This window comes from Sordaria macrospora, chromosome 1 (assembly GCF_033870435.1).
Source record: "Sordaria macrospora chromosome 1, complete sequence".
NCBI lineage: Eukaryota > Fungi > Ascomycota > Sordariomycetes > Sordariales > Sordariaceae > Sordaria > Sordaria macrospora.
In genome coordinates this window covers 701363-718645 of record NC_089371.1, presented here as the reverse complement: position 1 = coordinate 718645, position 17283 = coordinate 701363, and the positions used below count along the sequence as shown (strand labels likewise).

At 52.1% G+C, this 17283-nt stretch overlaps 3 protein-coding genes across 3 annotated transcripts; 2 read left to right on the top strand and 1 right to left on the bottom strand.

The window, feature by feature from the left end:
* The first annotated feature begins 189 nt into the window (after positions 1–189).
* Positions 190–1792, top strand: SMAC4_05215 (uncharacterized protein). The gene is made up of 3 exons (XM_066090249.1): positions 190–601; positions 661–1169; positions 1247–1792. The coding sequence occupies exons 1-3, from the start codon at positions 569–571 to the stop codon at positions 1395–1397; spliced, it is 693 nt and encodes a 230-aa protein (XP_065945483.1). The 5' UTR covers positions 190–568; the 3' UTR covers positions 1398–1792.
* A 291-nt stretch (positions 1793–2083) lies between these two features.
* SMAC4_05213 (uncharacterized protein) lies at positions 2084–4375 on the bottom strand (the record flags this gene model as incomplete). The annotated part of the gene is made up of 1 exon (XM_003346967.1): positions 2084–4375. One exon carries the CDS (start codon positions 4373–4375, stop codon positions 2084–2086), a length of 2292 nt encoding a protein of 763 aa, XP_003347015.1.
* A 6766-nt stretch (positions 4376–11141) lies between these two features.
* On the top strand, positions 11142–17194 carry SMAC4_05212 (uncharacterized protein). Its single transcript, XM_003346966.2, has 3 exons — positions 11142–11914; positions 12074–15246; positions 15300–17194. The coding sequence occupies exons 1-3, from the start codon at positions 11441–11443 to the stop codon at positions 16336–16338; spliced, it is 4686 nt and encodes a 1561-aa protein (XP_003347014.1). The 5' UTR covers positions 11142–11440; the 3' UTR covers positions 16339–17194.
* The last annotated feature ends 89 nt before the right edge of the window (positions 17195–17283 follow it).

The following is a 17283-nucleotide window of genomic DNA, read 5'->3' as shown; positions in this document are numbered from 1 at the left end:
ACCGATAGAAGTGGAGGCTGAAGGTGGGGTCTGCTGTGGTTAGTGCCTGCCGCAGTTAATGCCTGGTACAGTCCTGCTCTCTCTGCAGTGTTTCGAAGCTCTGGACAGCGACAAGAGTGCAGCGAGCGACGTCGTTACAGCGCCAACGAGTTGGCCGATGCCCACCACCAGATTGTCCAGGGCCGGGGTTGCTGTTGCCAGCCTTCCTGGCTCCAATCCAATGCCAAGCCAACATCATCCCCCCAAGCTGCGTCAACGGGCAACATCTATTAGTCGACGTTGTTCAACGATATCTTTCTACAAGCAACTGCGATACCCTTTCAGCCCTGTTTTCCGACTTTTGATAGATCGCGATCACCTTAGCGTCCCTACACTTCGCTTCTTCGCCTTTTATACCCCGATATCGATCCAAGTTAGCTCTCTGCCCGCGTGAGCTTCCCCTCCCAAGGACGACCGACGACATCACATCCTCGATAACCCGTCCTCGGCGACCCGGTCCTATACCGAACAATCACCACCACGACAACAACACCTATTCCCTAGAATACCTCCATAACCACCAGCCAAAATGTCACAAATTCACGCCTTGTCCGACGATCAGGTAGGCCAATCCGAAAGTCCTGGATAATCAACGATACCAGCTAACGATGCGATTGCCAGGTCGGACAAGAGCTCCGCAAGATGACGGCCTTCATCAAGCAAGAAGCCGAAGAGAAAGCGCGCGAGATTGAGATCAAAGCCAACGAGGAGTTCGCCATCGAAAAGTCCAAGCTGGTCCGCCAGGAGACGGACGCCATCGACTCGACCTACGCCAAGAAGTTCAAGCAGGCGCAGATGTCGCAGCAGATCACGCGGTCGACGGTGGCCAACAAGACACGCCTGAAGGTGCTTGGCGCGCGCCAGGAGCTTCTGGACGACATCTTCGAGGCCGCCAGCGCCCAGCTGGGCGAGGCCACGAGCGACCAGGGCCGCTACCAGGACATCCTCAAGGGCCTCATCCTCGAGGGCTTCTACGCCATGAACGAGCCCGAGCTGCAGATCCGCGCGCGCAAGGCGGATTATGACGTCGTGAGGCAGGCGAGCGAGGCGGCGAGCCAGGAGTACAAGGAGAAGACGGATAAGGATGTCAAGGCGACGATTGATGAGGAGAACCCCGTTGCTGAGGGGAGGTAGGTTACACCACACCACTGGACTCACTCGGGCCAAGTTGCGAGAAGGGAGATATGCTAACAGAGGAATACAACAGCGCCGGTGGCGTCGTCATCGTTGGCGGAAACGGCAAGATCGATATCGACAACACCTTCGAGGCCAGGTTGAACCTGCTTAAGGACAGCGCTCTCCCGGCGATGCGCAAGGCTCTTTTCGGCGACAACCCCAACCGCAAGTTCTTTGACTAAATGTGTGCCGATTTTGCGGACAGAGTTATGAAGACGCAAGAACGATTTCCTTAAAACGAGTCGCGGCACCTAAATGTTCAAGGAGGAGACAAGGGGTACTTTCCTGTCTGTGAGCGAGGTCTGCGGGCTCTGACTAAAGCATTGGGGGTCTTTGCTTCGCTGTTTGATGCTATTCAATGACAAAGACAAGTTAAGCCAAGAAACAGGTTGGCGGAGTAGCAGATGGTGGTTATGGATGATGGATGGATGGATGGATGGATGAATGCATGCATGGGCTATCATGTTAGAAGTTTTTGTATGATACAGTTGTTTTTTCACTGTTTCCCTTGATTAACGTAAAGCAACTGTTCTTCCCACGCTGGCGGTTTGAGGTGGTCCTGTGTTTTCTGACTTCTTGAGACTTCGCAAACCATCTTGCAGCTTTACATCCTTCAACACAGGCTAACAATGTCAGATATAGATTAACGGACAGCAGTGAACACAAGTTGACGCTCTATTCGCGTTCCACACTTTCCCATGTTCATGTTCTCAAAACTCCTAAACATACAATACCAAACCCAGTGTACGCCGTACCCAATAACCTCCCATGTCCAACACCGTTTATACAGTTCCTCATAACGCCCAAATATCAAACATGTCTTCATATCCACCCTAACACCACCAAACCCAATAAACCCCCTTCTCCCTCACACCTCCGTCTTCCCCACCGCCGTCACAACCCCCTTCCCCAAAAACCTCCTCATAAACATCTTCTGCTCCACCCCCTCCCTCTCCCTTTTCTGTTCTCGTTCCCTCTCCTCCTCACTATCAAATTCTTCTTGGTCGTCACCACCATAACCACCACTTAATATCCCAGATCCCCCTCCTCCTCCCCCACTCCCGGATTTGACACCAAAGATATTCGCCCTGCTAACCGGCTTCGTCCTAACCGCCCACTCCAGCTTGCGCTCCAAATCTTTCAGCTTGACTTTTGCTTCCAGCCGGGAGATCTCGGCTGACGAGCCGGATTGGTCGTGGATGTTGGACCAGAGGTTGCGAATACGTTTTGTGAGATGGTCGATTTGGCGGTTGTGGAGTTTTATTTCGGGGTTCGTTGTTTTGATGGATGACTTGGACTGTGTCTGTCCCTTGCTGTTCCAGGGATAGGTGGTAGCTGCTGAAGGGGTTGATGGGGAAGCAGGAGAGAGACAAGAGGGAGGGTCGCCGTCGCCGATTGCGATTCTCAGGAGGTCAGTTTGGGCGGAAAGAAGAAAGTAATCTGCTGATGAGGAGGAGCGGGTGGTTTGGAAGTGGGGAGATATGTGGAGGTAGGATAGCAACAAAGGGAGGGAAAAGGTGTGGGATGGGTCGTTGAGAGAAAATTCTTGGATGGGGGAAGGGACTGAAGATCCTGGACCGAAAGGGGAGGGGAAGAGGGACGCGGAGGCGGAGGCGAAGAGGAAGGCGAGCGCAAGTCGGCGGCGGAGGTTGACTAGTTTCGGGGTCTGGTAGGGTAGAGCCCGCAAAGCGTCGGAGAGGAGGGTAGAATCCGTGGTTAGGGAGTAGAGACTAGTGCAGCAGGCGAGACAGAAGGCGTCGAAGGAGGACGAGGGTACGGCTTCGACGAGGTGGATGAGCGTTGTTCGGAAGGTAGAATGTAGGTCTGGGTTGCGACGGATGTTGGCGTCCATGCCCAGACGGAGGAGGATGGTCGTGGAGCGGATGAGGGAGTCGATGGAGAGTCCGTTGGCGGTCTCAGAGAGGATGCGCAGGACGGTGCGCAGGGGAGTCCAGTCTCGGCTGTCGATGTTGTAGGGACAACCGGGGTCCGGTTTCTTGTCACTGTCTTCTGATGGCGTCTCGAGACATCGTGTGGGTGTGCCAATGGTACGGAAGAGCTGGATAATGCGGTCGGGTGTGAGTAGCCGGCCTGCTTGCTCGGGGCATATCCCTAGAAGCCTGAGGTTGGACTCTCGTAACCGCCTTGTCTTGACGAACGGTAGCTCGTCCACGATCCAGACAAAGATCTCGTCAGGTATGTTGCGTAGCTTGCACTGCAGATCGTACGCGACTCCACGCTCGATGAGATCCATTCTCCCCTTTTGTGGTGCCAGGACCTTCCAAACACCGGTAGCTGCGTGCTGGGGAAATTTGTTCCGGAAGCCTATGGACAAACCATTAACGGCCTTGTGTCCATGGTCGTCGTCGTCAAAAAAGTACCATTGTGTCCTCTGACTTGTGGCTTCTGTCCTCTTGACGGCCCTCAACAGCTTCTCCTTCTTGGCCTCTCCCTGGCTGTCTTCCGCTTCGGACATCGCATTCAGCATGTTGTCATGAAGGGTGGTGGTGGTGCCCTCCTTCTTGACAGCCAGTGGCTTAGCCCGTTTCTCCTCCTCCTCCTCCTCCTCCTCCTCCTCCTCCTCCTCCTCCTCCTCCTCGGCCATGAGCTTCTCGACCCGCTTCTCGCTCTCTGCTATCCTCTTCTCCGTCTCGGTATGCTTCAGGATCGCTTTCATGTCGAACTTGTGCTTCTTGTTGAGGTTTATGGGCGACACCACGAACTTGGCCGATGCCACTCGTTTTGACGATGGCCCTCGCGTCGGGCTTCCATTTGCTCGGACCGACACAGGCACTTCGTTCTTGGGTTCGGCGAAGAGATCGGGCAGGTCATCGTCTGAGGATATAAAGTCGCTGTCGTCGTCTTCGTCGGATGCTTCAATGACGGCATTTCGGTCCCGTGCCGGCTTTACGGTGGATCGAGGCTTTAACGGTGATGATAGAAGTGTCAACGGAGAGTATGGTGGTGGTACAGGCGATCTGATGGGTAGTGATGATTTGAATCCCGTTCCTGGCGTTCCAGGCATTTTGAACGGCGACATTGCTCCCCGGATGGGCGACCGTGGGATTGAAGATTGGGGCACCTGGGAGCTCCCATGGGAGTCCTGCGAATCCCGTGGGGCCGGCTTGAAAAAGCTCGTGATCGCGGCGTTCTTGGGCATGGCGACAGTGTCTTTCGGATCGAAGGGTCTGCTTTATTTGGATATTTTGTCGACAACTTGACGATGCGACTGTTGAGCCTCAAAGCATCTTCCACTCAAGAAACGAAATGGGCAGGTTAGCTTGTTCGACCACAAATACGGATCTTGGAAGAAGCACGTCTAGCAGACGTTCCGGTAATAATGTGTGATTGATATTTTCTATCTCATCATGATTGTCTAACGGGAAAAAAGTGGTTGTTCATCGAGGTCCTTAGGTGATTGTGTGAGAGACGCGTCGCTGCAGCTTGACCCGCGTCGCAGCGGGCCCGCATCACTTTGCAGTGCATTCATCCCCGCCAGTCGCCCCACCAAAAACGCTTGCCTGCAGTTGTTCGGGTTAGGGTTGAACAAGGGGAAAGCAAACTGCCCGGTTTTGATGAACAACTCGTCGTCGAAAGATGCTTGCTGTAGTACCGCAGGCAACCGCTTCGCATCGGTACGAGCCTTTATTTCTTTCTGCCTTTTTCAGGGACATCTATCGTCATTGAAAACGACGGAATCATAGTGGCTCAGCTCATCAACCTCGCAAGACATGAAACGCCATCAATCCTTTCCTCTCAGCACTAACAAAAACACCATTCCGAGCAATCGGTTCACAGTTACTCGCTCGGTCTTACACTCAATCTCTCATGCCAGCACATGATGGCTTGACCTGTCAGCGACTGTCAGCGACGTCAGTGGTGTCAGCCCCGAGATAACCAGAACGCCTATGGCTCTGATAAGGTGAGGGCTTCTAGAGCGGCACAGCCAGAGGCTTTTATCCACGAGCGAGTGGTGACATTTCGGGCAACAGCAAGCGCATACCCAAACAAGGTAGGCCGAGAAATCGGAACGAACATGATTCTTCGGAGCTCCGAAACGTCAAACCCAAACGGCAGGCCGAAGGGGAAAATATTTGGTACTTTTGGCAACCCCTGCATTGACCCTTTGTGTCGGAGCTTTGGACATACCGGGGCATCAGATGTTCCCGTTTCCAGTTTGAGGGTTGACCCAAGTAAGTCCGACCTTTTGGTCTCGAGGTTCTGTGCGCGTCTTTGGAAGTTTTGGATTGTTCTTCGATCTCTCATGAGTTCCGTGATGGAATGAAACGAAGAGGAAGATGGGGAAGCCCCCATGATATCCTCAACTTCCTCTAGACAGTTGAAGTGTTCTGTGTTTTCCCCTACAGCAGAAAAGATCTCAACGATCAACAAAACATCAAGGGTTCAATTCTTTCAAGACAGACGACCCTCGGGCGGGCGATGATGCCATCCCGAATTCCCTTCCTTTTATAGCATCTTTTTAAAATGAAGCCAGGACTTCGACATCGCCAATCAGTGGGGCCGTTTCTTCAGCACGTTCGGGTTTCAACTCTTCACCTTTCCCTTTAGACCGCTCTCAGTCCTTCAAGATACCTCGGTCCTGTCCTCTCTTTTTACTGACAGACTGTCTCACAGTTCAAACTAAAAGGGCCAAGCCCAAGCCAAGTATTCACAGCCTCAATTCATTCCCACGTTCTTCACACATTCTTGGGCAGAAGAGAAAACAACCGATCCCGTCCGTCCCTTCGCATGTTTTATCTGATCCAAGACTCATCATTAATTGTTAAGCTTCTCACCGAAACTGTACGGTAATTTTAACAGACTCGCTAAAGCCTCCTTCTTGGCGACCGCTTTGGCCTTCAGGTACCGTCTACCGCTTTGCTTGGATGACCCCTGTTTGGTAGTCAATAGGGGACGATCCGTTCTCAGTTCTTTCGAAGTGGAAGCCGAAGGTCCTTTGGAATCACTGCAACGGAAAGAGAAGTACGGTTTCTGTGTTCATTTTTCTCGAAGAAAGTCCGTCGGGATTCGAGGAATTGGGTTTCTGAGTTTGAGTTCCGAGGGGTTAACTCCGTCCTTGATTATTTGTCAGCGGGAAGTTTAGTGTACTCGGTCTTAAACTCAAGGTTAGGCTGACAGCCAATCTGATCCGATACGAAGCCCATTGATTTGCATAGGAACTCGATGCACTGCTGACCCAACGGTCTGGTGGTTCCGAGAATTGTTACCATTCAGTTGTTCAGGTTTCGATGGTCTTGGTACCAAACGGATGTGTACGGTCGTCAGCTATTCAGAAAAGGGAGGAAAGAACAAAGGGCCCTTCCCACCTGTCTTGGCTCTGAGTCTTGTTCATCGTTCATGCCCTCGGAATACCGGACACGCACGTTTGGTTACACAGGAATGTAAGTTTAATCGTCCACTTTTGTTTTCCTTTCCAGTCTTTTCCGGAAGTTTAAAAGTGGTAGTAGTAATATGAAACTTGCCCTACGCAGTACATTCGTATGTCTACCCGGAGCTTTTGGTATATGGTGCTGCGTATAACGGGTGTTTGTTTCTGCCGGTTGTGTGATGTCACCGGTATTGGTGCTATCTTCAGTTTTGTGACCTACAGTTTGATGGCATTTTTTCAACGACCTGATGTAAGCGTCATGAGGGGTCATGATGATTCATCACAAGCAGTCAGTCATAAGTCATAAGCCCTAAGTCCGAGTTAGGCTGTACATATGTACCTATCGTGAAAGTGTGGAAGCCTTTTTCGGGGTATCATTCAGCTAGCTCACTGCAGTTGCACGGTGTTCGTCTCATTCTCTTCCTTTGGAGGTGCCAGAATGCCAAAAGTAGTACTAAAACGCAAACTGGCAACTTCAAAACTCCGTCTCGTGAACTGTACTCAAGCGTACTGTATGTATCACGAACGAGGCTTAGAGGGCAGCACCCGCGACCCGAGAAACCAAACCCCCAAACTACCTTATGTAGAAACCCAACAAACCTTGCGCTGGTTTTGGATTTCCAGTGATTCCCAATGGGTGAACAACCTGAATGTCACTGAAACACCGTTCACAGACTCACAAGGTAAAATTGGCGTGTTACACGAGAACACCATGTCGGGAACCACATCACATCAGATCAGATCAGATCCAACCCCTACAAGAGATGGGTCCTCTAGGTATGTATCCAAGAAAGGGATTGTTTACTGAAAAGGGTCATCATTCACTAAAGCGGCGGTCGACGTTTATTTGGTAGAGGCAGTCACGGGATAGCTTCTCTATGCCCTGTGCCCCCTGCCCTGCCTTGTCCTTCCTGCCCTGCCTGTCTTGCCCTGCCCTGCTAGGTAGACACAGGCTCACAGCGGTAACGGCATACACCGGGAGGTCGGGGCAGGCGCCGCACTGGGCTGGCAGTGAGCGGGCAGGCCGGGCTGAGCCGCAAATCTTGTCGGATGTTTCAGTCTTCATCTTTAGAAAGAGAAACAGCAAAGATGAATGTCTCTTCGGATCTCGGACTACTGGCGAGACTGAACAGACAGAAGAACCTTGAAGGGCTTGCTTGCAACTTGCAAGGCTCTTTTTGAAAAGGGTTAGGACTTGAGTGAGGTTGGGAGTCGTTGTTGGACCCCGTCCTTATCTTTGTGTCTGAAGAGGATCCATCGAGGCTGTGAAATAGGGGTTGCTTGGGTCAGTGGGTTGGGTCGCCGACATGGAGTCCGCGGCGGTGGTTAGTCGGTCATCGGTCGGGTTCCGTTTTTTGCTTCCCTTCCACTTGCCAGGGACCGCCCTGCGTTTCTTTTCTTTTCTTTCTTTCAAGGTTGTTTTCTCTGTCCTAGGCTAGGACGGACTGGATCCTGGATCTGGGATCCTCATTGAGCGGGACGGCGTATGTATGTAGACGCGCTGTCAGCGGTGTGATCATGAACCTCTCTGCCTCTGTCTGTCTGATCATTCACACGTTTTTATTAAATGAAATCGTTAGGTATAAATTCGCGGTTAAGGCTAGCTGGCTTGCTGCATTTACTTGCGCGCTGATGAACTGAGGCACCTGGTCTGGTGGCGCTGCAAGTCATTGTAATGAGGCGGCGGAATGGGCTTGTGGTATTGGATCACCAGAAAAGATATCTGATTTGAGCTGAATATTTCCAAGAAAGATACCATGGCATACATGGCTTCTGGCGAGATAGCCCCTATTTTTCTTTTGGTTGGTTGGGTTGGGTAGGGTTGGTTAAGACTTCCCCACGATGGAGCAGATCTCTTTAGTCCGCCCTTCATCAAAAGGTGCGAAGATCAAAAGCCCGCGCGATTCGGTCTTTTGTGTTCTTGAGAGACATTGCTCGCGAATCTGGAAACCGCTTCGCAATGCACTCTTTTACTGTGGTTCTCCAATTCGAGAATCCCGAGCAATTGAAACTTTGAGCCAAGCCTGCCCGTGAAGCTAACGAGTCCGCTGCTGCAACACTTCAATTTTGCGGATGAATGAGAAATTATACCTGATTGGGCAGGCGACTCCATTCTATTCGTCGCCTTCCACTTGGAGGGTTCAGAAAGAGGAATGGTTCCGAAGCTGGACCATTGCGGACTTTTATACGACGCGGCTTCGGGACCCGGGTTTTGAGTAAAACCCGAGAATGAAAAAGTACAACCAGGGCAATGCGCATTGTGTGATTGTGGATGATTGCTGCTTCTTGCTTTTGCTGACACCTTCCTGATCTTCACGACGGGATGTTATACATAGTGGAGGTCTGTAAGTATGCTCCGTATAAGCGTATCATAGTCGAGGGAACAACAACCGTACGTACCGAGAAGCGGAGGAAGATCAGATAGATCTCAAACTTGCTGACTATAAAAAGTCAGATAGAGAAATGAGGAGGTGCGTCGGGTGCATCGCAAGGAGGGAAGGGCTAATTAATTGAGTGGTTGATGGGGGTTCCGTTGATATGGCCCGGAAAGGCAATTGTTCGGAATCCCTATGGCCTCTCTCCCCCCACTCCTTCCCACCTTTCCACCTGCGATCTCTGCAAGAAACCAGCGTGATCGACGACGGCTTCCATGATTTCTTGGCCCGCACGTGCATTGTGTGCTGCCCTCCTACACCACACAGGCTCTACCTACAGGGAGACAAGGAGACAAAGGGCGTCAAGCCTCTCTCGGAGCTGACAGCGAGGGGCCGAGCCTCCCGGATGCCACTGTGGTCTTTTTGGAATCAGGTGCCGTGGTGTCAATGGTATGGTGTCAAGGTTGAAGTGTTTGCTGTGGTAATGTTTCACGTGTAACCAATCCATTGATACACAGAAGGAGAGGAATAAAGATATGAGTTGGAGGTGGCCGGTTGAGGCATGTGCCGGGCGTTTAGGTTATGCTTGAGAATAACACCAAATAACATGGCTGGGCGGATTCCAGAGCCGGGCCGGTCAGCAAAGGTCACCACCGTCTGCCGACCACTGTACAGAGCCCGAACGAACCCAAAACGTCTCAGTTCAACCTTCGAGCTGCCCGTTGACCGCGACTATTTGACGAACAACGGGGTTCACGACGGGGTTGGCCGTGGTGGTGAACAAGCCGGGAGTAGAGGAAGAAGGCCAGGAACAAGTGGAAGAAGGCCCATATGCCCCACCTTGCTCGTGCCGCGACGCCGTGAAATGAACTTCTTCGTTGCACTTTGGCGGTGGGAGAAAAAGAGTGGAAATCGTGGGAAGGAGGAGGGCCGGCGTCCCTGGTTGGCTGGCGATGGATTCAATTTCGTTGATTACCAATTCCAGGGTCCGAGGTTGTATCTGGATGGTTTCGTTCAGAAACACTGTTTTTCACAGTCGTCGTCCATCGGGCCGTCCACATGGATCATATTGGATCATTGGATCTTTCCATCATTGGGAAGTGTGGTATTCCAGATCCCTTGGCATCTTGAAGCCACTTGAACTATGCCTGGGAAAGTGCAAGGAAGGAAAGATGTCTGCATTTCTGAAAGAACGGAAAGTCGGAAAGTGGAAAAGGTTCCCTTGCCAAGGAATCGTGTCGTGGGTTTCAGTCTTTACGATTTGACGGTTGACCCTTTCCCCCTTCTTTTCTCACTTTCTGCCATGCAGTGACCTCATCCGGCTGAAATGCATGTCCAATTGGATGACGGCCCTTCGAGTTCCATCTTCCTGCAGCAACAATGCACTGATCAACGGCGTGGATGGAGACAAAAAGCAGCAGCAAAACATGTCCAGTCTTCGGCCGGTTTTACAAACACGAGACTCGATTCGTAAGCCCACCCACATTAGCCCGTAAAATACAAGCCGGGACTCCCTTTCGTGACGGGTTTGAACGTGTATTGACTCGTACCAGTGGTTACAGTTGCTCGCACTTGCTACAAGTCCGGTTCGTTGCCGGATCCACTTGCCATGTCCATTTTTCTCTTGGCTTTGTTGGCCCCAGAAAAGTCAACCCCGGCTTTCCCGGGCCTTAGAAGGAGCCCAGTCTCCGTGCCCAGCCCTCCATGCCCGACCACTCAGTGCCTTCTGTTAGAGGTCCTCACTGCCACCCGCTGTCACTGCTGCTGCGTGCTGTACGTGTACTGGACTGCTGCTGCCTCACTCCCGTCAGCACTGATTCTGCCCGTCTGCCCTCCCGTTTCGCTTGCACTTCTCGCACTCACTCTCCCTCACACACACGCACTGCATCCCATCTCGCCGAGTGCTGTGCTGTGACGGGCTGCCATCCAATAAACCGCCGCCCTTCTCTTCCAACCGTCCAAGGGCGCCAAAACTCTCTTTCACTCTCTTTCCCATTCCCCCCTTCGAGGACGTGCCAGCCGCGCCTGAACTCTCAGATCGCCCCTGGTTACGACTCCGACGCTCTTTTCGTGATCTTCCGTCCGAATCGACTTAGTCGCATACATTTACTTCTTCATCATTCAACGACCTGGCGCTATATCCGAAAAAAAAAAACCATAACGTCCTCCAAACATCGGCAACTCCCCTTCTCAAGTTTTGCTTTCTTCGGGATTCGCCAGCACCGGACTACCGACGACACTCTAGCATTCCATCACCTACCTACCTCACGATATCGAACTAGGTGTTATACCGTACTGCCACCGAGCCATCAATCGCATCGCCGACCATTGAATTGGCCTCTTTCGCAACCCCCAGTTACCACACCTTGAAGTGGCGACCTAAGCAGCAACAAAGGCCAACTTGGCCATCCTGGCGCACAGCTCGGGCTGATCGGGCTCTGCCCGCGACTCCCTCATCATCATGACACCCAGACCAACAGACGAAGACGAAGGGGGCGTTGAACCAACACCAATAACCTCGACGCAACGATCACGATGGGCTACACGGAAACTCACCGTCAAGAGCAGTGGGCTAAAGCGCCTCTCGTTGAGGAATAGGAACAATCATGGACACGCTTTGGGCGTCGAGAAGAAGAGGGCCTCGGGGCACTCGGGGAAATCCGACTCGACGGCAGGGCAGTCCGAGGTGTCGCCGCCTGGTGGTGACGCAGGAAAGGATGACGCCGAAGCTTCACACACAGAACCAAGGACCATCTTCTTTGGCCTGCCATTAGTCGACGAGTTCAAGGATGAGGAAGGAAATCCGACGCAGCAGTATCCGCGAAACAAGATCCGAACAGCAAAATACACGCCGCTCTCTTTCATCCCCAAGAACCTGTGGTTTCAATTTCACAACATTGCCAACATTTTCTTCCTTTTCCTTGTTATTTTAGTTGTGAGTAGCCAACTTCCTCCACCGCTGCCACCGCTGTATCCGCTCTCCCTCTGGAACCCCTTGCCCCCTGCCGATCTCGCCCCCTGTTTAGGAACCAGAGCTAGCAATGTCTTTTGAGCCTCTAGTGTTGTTGATGCTGATGCGTGAACGCCCTCCTAGATTTTCCCCATATTTGGTGGTGTTAACCCCGGACTCAACGCCGTCCCTCTAATTGTTATTATTTGTGTCACCGCCGTCAAGGATGCGGTCGAAGACTACCGAAGAACCGTCTTGGATAATGTTCTCAACAACGCGCCCGTCCACAAATTGCATGGCATTCCCAATGTCAACGTCGAGGAGGATAATGTATCCATGTGGCGCAGGTTCAAAAAGGCAAACTCGAAAATCTTTGGTGCTCTGTGGCACCAGGTCGAAGGACTATGGAAAAAGGAGGACGACAACCCGATCTTAAAGAACCACACTGCTTCCCACGATGAACCGGATCCGCGCATGTCGATGGAGTCGAGAACCTCGCGCTCTAGACGGTCCCTCAATGTCCAGCGAGACGATGTTGAAATGACGCCAGTCCCTTCGCCACTTCCGCGCCAGCCGAATGAAATGGAATTCCCTGGTGAAGGATCAAGCCGACAGATGGACCAGTACGCCATGCAAGAAATCAAGGGAGACTTGGTCAATCGCAATCTACCCATTAGTGGCAAGGCCAGATTTGCCAAGGACGCCTGGAAGAGCTTGGTAGTGGGGGATTTTGTTCGTATCTACAACGATGACGAAATTCCGGCGGATATCATTATTCTGTCGACTTCAGACCCCGATGGCTCTTGCTACGTTGAGACCAAGAACTTGGACGGTGAAACCAACCTCAAGGTCCGCTCTGCTCTCCGCTGCGGCCGTGGAATCAAGCATGCCCGTGATTGTGAACGTGCGCAGTTCATCATCGAGAGCGAGCCTCCTCAGCCCAATCTGTACAAGTACAACGGTGCGGTCAAGTGGCTCCAGGAACTCCCCAACGACGAGGATGGCGACCCGATGGAAATGTCGGAGCCCATTGGCATCGACAACATGCTTCTTCGTGGCTGCAATCTTAGGAACACCGAATGGGCTCTCGGCGTCGTCGTCTTTACCGGTCACGATACCAAGATCATGATGAATGCAGGAGTTACTCCCAGCAAGCGGGCTCGCATTGCCCGTGAGCTCAACGTTAACGTCGTCTACAACTTCTGCATTCTTCTGATCATGTGTCTTATCGCGGCCATCGCCAACGGTGTCGCTTGGGGAAAGACCGATGCTTCTTCTTACTGGTTCGAATGGGGCTCTATTGGCGGGACCGCGGGTCTTACGGGATTTATCACCTTTTGGGCTGCAGTTATTGTCTTCCAGAACTTGGTGCCCATCTCACTCTACATCTCGCTCGAAATCGTGCGGACGCTGCAGGCCTACTTCATCTACAGCGATATCCACATGTATTACGAGCCGATCGATGCGCCTTGTATCCCCAAGTCCTGGAACATCTCCGATGATGTTGGTCAGATTGAGTACATTTTCTCCGACAAGACCGGTACCCTAACGCAGAACGTGATGGAATTCAAGAAAGCCACAATCAATGGACAGCCCTACGGAGAAGCCTATACCGAAGCGCAGATTGGAATGAGCAAGCGGAATGGTGGAGTGGACATTGAGTCTGAAATTGCCACAATCAAGGCCGAGATCGAGCAGGCCAAGGTACGCGCCCTCGCGGGACTCCGCGAGATCCACAACAACCCCTATCTCCACGATGAAGACCTTACATTTGTTGCTCCTGACTTTGTTGAGGATCTTGCTGGTAAGAACGGCCCTGAGCAGGCAAAGGCCAACCAGCACTTCATGTTGGCCCTTGCTCTCTGCCACACCGTCGTTGCGGAGAAGCAGCCTGGTGATTCTCCCAAAATAATCTTCAAGGCGCAATCTCCGGATGAAGCCGCTCTGGTTGCTACCGCCCGTGACATGGGCTTCACCGTCCTCGGTATGTCCGATGGAGGTGTTGATGTCAACGTCATGGGCAAGGACGTGCACTACCCCGTTCTCAACATCATCGAATTCAACTCCAGCAGAAAGAGAATGAGCGCGATCGTCAGGATGCCTGACGGCAGAATCATTCTCTTCTGCAAGGGCGCCGACAGTATCATCTACTCCCGTCTGAAGCGCGGCGAGCAAAAGGAACTGCGCAAAGAAACCGCTGAACACCTCGAAATGTTTGCTGTCGAAGGTCTCCGTACTCTCTGTATTGCGGAGAAGGAGCTGACCGAGCAGGAATACTACGAGTGGAAGAAGGAGCACGACATTGCAGCTACTGCCCTGGAGAACCGCGAAGAGAAGCTCGAGGAAATTGCCGACAAGATCGAACAGGATCTCACTTTGCTCGGAGGTACCGCTATTGAGGATCGTCTCCAGGATGGTGTGCCCGATGCCATTGAGCTCCTCGGCAACGCCGGCATCAAGCTCTGGGTTCTTACCGGTGACAAGGTCGAGACCGCTATCAACATTGGTTTCTCTTGCAATCTCCTCAACAACGACATGGATCTTGTTCGCCTGCAGGTTAACGAGGACGAGGCTGGTGTCCAACAGGCAGCTGAGTATCTGCGCCTTGCCGAAGAAGAACTCGACAGGGGCTTGGCCAAGTTCAACATGACCGGCAGCGACGAAGAGCTCAAGCGGGCCAAGAAGGACCACGAACCGCCAGCGCCTACTCACGGTCTCGTCATTGACGGATTCACCCTTCGCTGGGTTCTCAATGACACGCTCAAGCAGAAGTTCCTGTTGTTGTGCAAGCAGTGCAAATCCGTGCTCTGCTGCCGTGTCAGTCCCGCTCAAAAGGCTGCTGTCGTCTCCATGGTCAAGAACGGCTTGGACGTCATGACCCTGTCTATCGGTGATGGTGCCAACGATGTTGCCATGATTCAGGAGGCTGATGTCGGTGTCGGTATTGCTGGTGAGGAAGGTCGCCAGGCTGTCATGTCTTCTGACTATGCCATCGGCCAGTTCAGATTCCTGACACGCTTGGTGCTCGTCCACGGTCGCTGGTCCTATCGTCGCTTGGCAGAGACAATTAGCAACTTCTTCTACAAGAACATGGTGTGGACATGGGCCATCTTCTGGTTCCAGATCTTCTGCGACTTCGACATCTCGTACATTTTCGACTATACCTACATTCTCATGTTTAACCTGTTCTTCACGTCCATCCCGGTCATCCTCATGGGTGTCTTGGATCAGGATGTGAGCGACACTGTGTCCCTGGCCGTTCCTCAACTTTATCGTCGCGGTATCGAACGGCTTGAGTGGACACAGACCAAGTTCTGGTACGTAATTTGCACCTATAGTATGGTTGGAGGCGTCACTAACAAACTCGCAGGGCTTACATGGCTGATGGTATCTACCAATCTGTGATGAGTTTCTTCATCCCGTTCATCTTCTGTATCCTCACCGCTGCCGCCTCTGGAAATGGTCTCGACGTCCAGGAAAGGACAAGGCTGGGCTGCTACATCGCCCACCCTGCCGTCTTGACCATCAACATGTACATCCTGATGAACACGTACAGATGGGATTGGGTGATGCTCCTGGTTGTCTTCCTCAGTGACATCTTCATCTTCTTCTGGACCGGCATCTACACGGCCACCAGCTACTCGGGCCAGTTCTACCAGGCCGCTCCCCAGGTCTACTCCGAGTTCACCTTCTGGATGGCTTTCATCGTCACCCCCACCATCTGCTTGATGCCCCGCCTTGTCACCAAGTGCATCCAGAAGCAGATGTTCCCGTACGACGTCGACATCATCCGCGAGCGCATCTCCACTGGCGAATACAAAGCCATCGAAGCACCCGTGGTTGCTCCCGCCGATGACGATGCGCTTAAAGGCACCTCCTCCGGGTCCTCCGAGTCTTCCAGCCGCCGTGCCAAGTCCAAGTCGTCCAAGCATTCCAAGCACACGCATTACGCCAGTGTCGACGAGGATCGCCGGCCTATCTATCCGCCATCCGTCACTACGCACAACACGCGCGCTCAGAACGGCAGTGACGGGACTAACTACACGCGGCACTCGCTTGACACTAACCAGCTCGAGGATGAGCCACCACTGGGTGGTGGACGCCCGTCCATCGACCGCGCCAGGCCTTCATACGATCGCTTGCGCCGGTCAATGGACCTTGATCGTAGCCGCATCAGGCAGAGTCTGGAGCAATCTAACGACTTTACATCAGCTGCCAGGCTAAGTCGAATCGAGTCAACACATTCGGCGCAGAATCTACCGACGCCCGGGGCGCAAAGGAGATTTAATCTGACGACAGTGCGTAAGAGAGGGTTGTCGGTGTTTAGCAAGAAGAGTGACGATGATGTTCCGCACCCTGGGGCAGAGAATGTAGATGAGAGGGACGAGAGACGGGAAAGTCAGCAATGACGTTAAGAGGGAGAAAGTGTGAATTGTCGAAGAGTGATACAGTATAAAGGAACGAAGTGCATGCATGGCCACGAAGTTGAGATGAGTGCGAAGGAAGGGAATGGGAGGATAGGGAAGGGAAGGACATGATTTCATGGCCCCACATACATGACTTTTTGGCTGGGTTGGTGATGTTGTTGGAGCTGCATGCTGTGTGAAAAGAGTTCACACTGCCTTGGGGAGGAATGTGGGGAGGGTTTTCACATACATTTTCTGTCTTGTTTTTGGGAAGGCTGCTGTTGCCTGCCTGCTGCGTTCTTATACCTGCTGCTGCGATAGTATGTACTGCTACTTTTGTTTCTTTTCCCGGCTGCCGTTGATCAACAAATCTAGGGGTTTTTTTTTTTTTTTGGTTTACGGCTGCTTTTTTTTTTGTTTTCTTGGTACATACTACACCACTACTATTAGAGGAGTCGTCGAATGGAAGGATAAGGGGAGGGAGGTGCAGCAGGAGGAGGAGGCAAGCATGCAAGCCAGCGAGAAGAGACGCCAGAGCTTGGAGGAGATGAAGGGAAGGGATAGGAAAGGAAAGGGAAGACGAGGAAGAGACGGGTGCCATCAAAAGATCAGAAGAGCAAGCAAGCAAAAGTGAAGTACAAACTACAACTTACAATCCGCAAAAAAGGCAAAAAAGTGTATATTTTTAATTATTCATATATACCCCACGCGCCCTTTATCATCACCTAACTTATTTATTGTCTTTTTGGGTTCAACACTATGTAGTAAGCTTTGTTTTGCCAGCGGAAAAGGATGCCTAAATTGGGTAGTTCGGTGTTGTGTGAAGGCATCGATTCACACGTCTCAGATTGATAGATTCATACCTAGCTAGGTATGCATTTCATCGAAGATTTTGTTGAACCTCTTGCACAAAAGCATATCATGCCGTAGGTAGCCAAAGATCATATT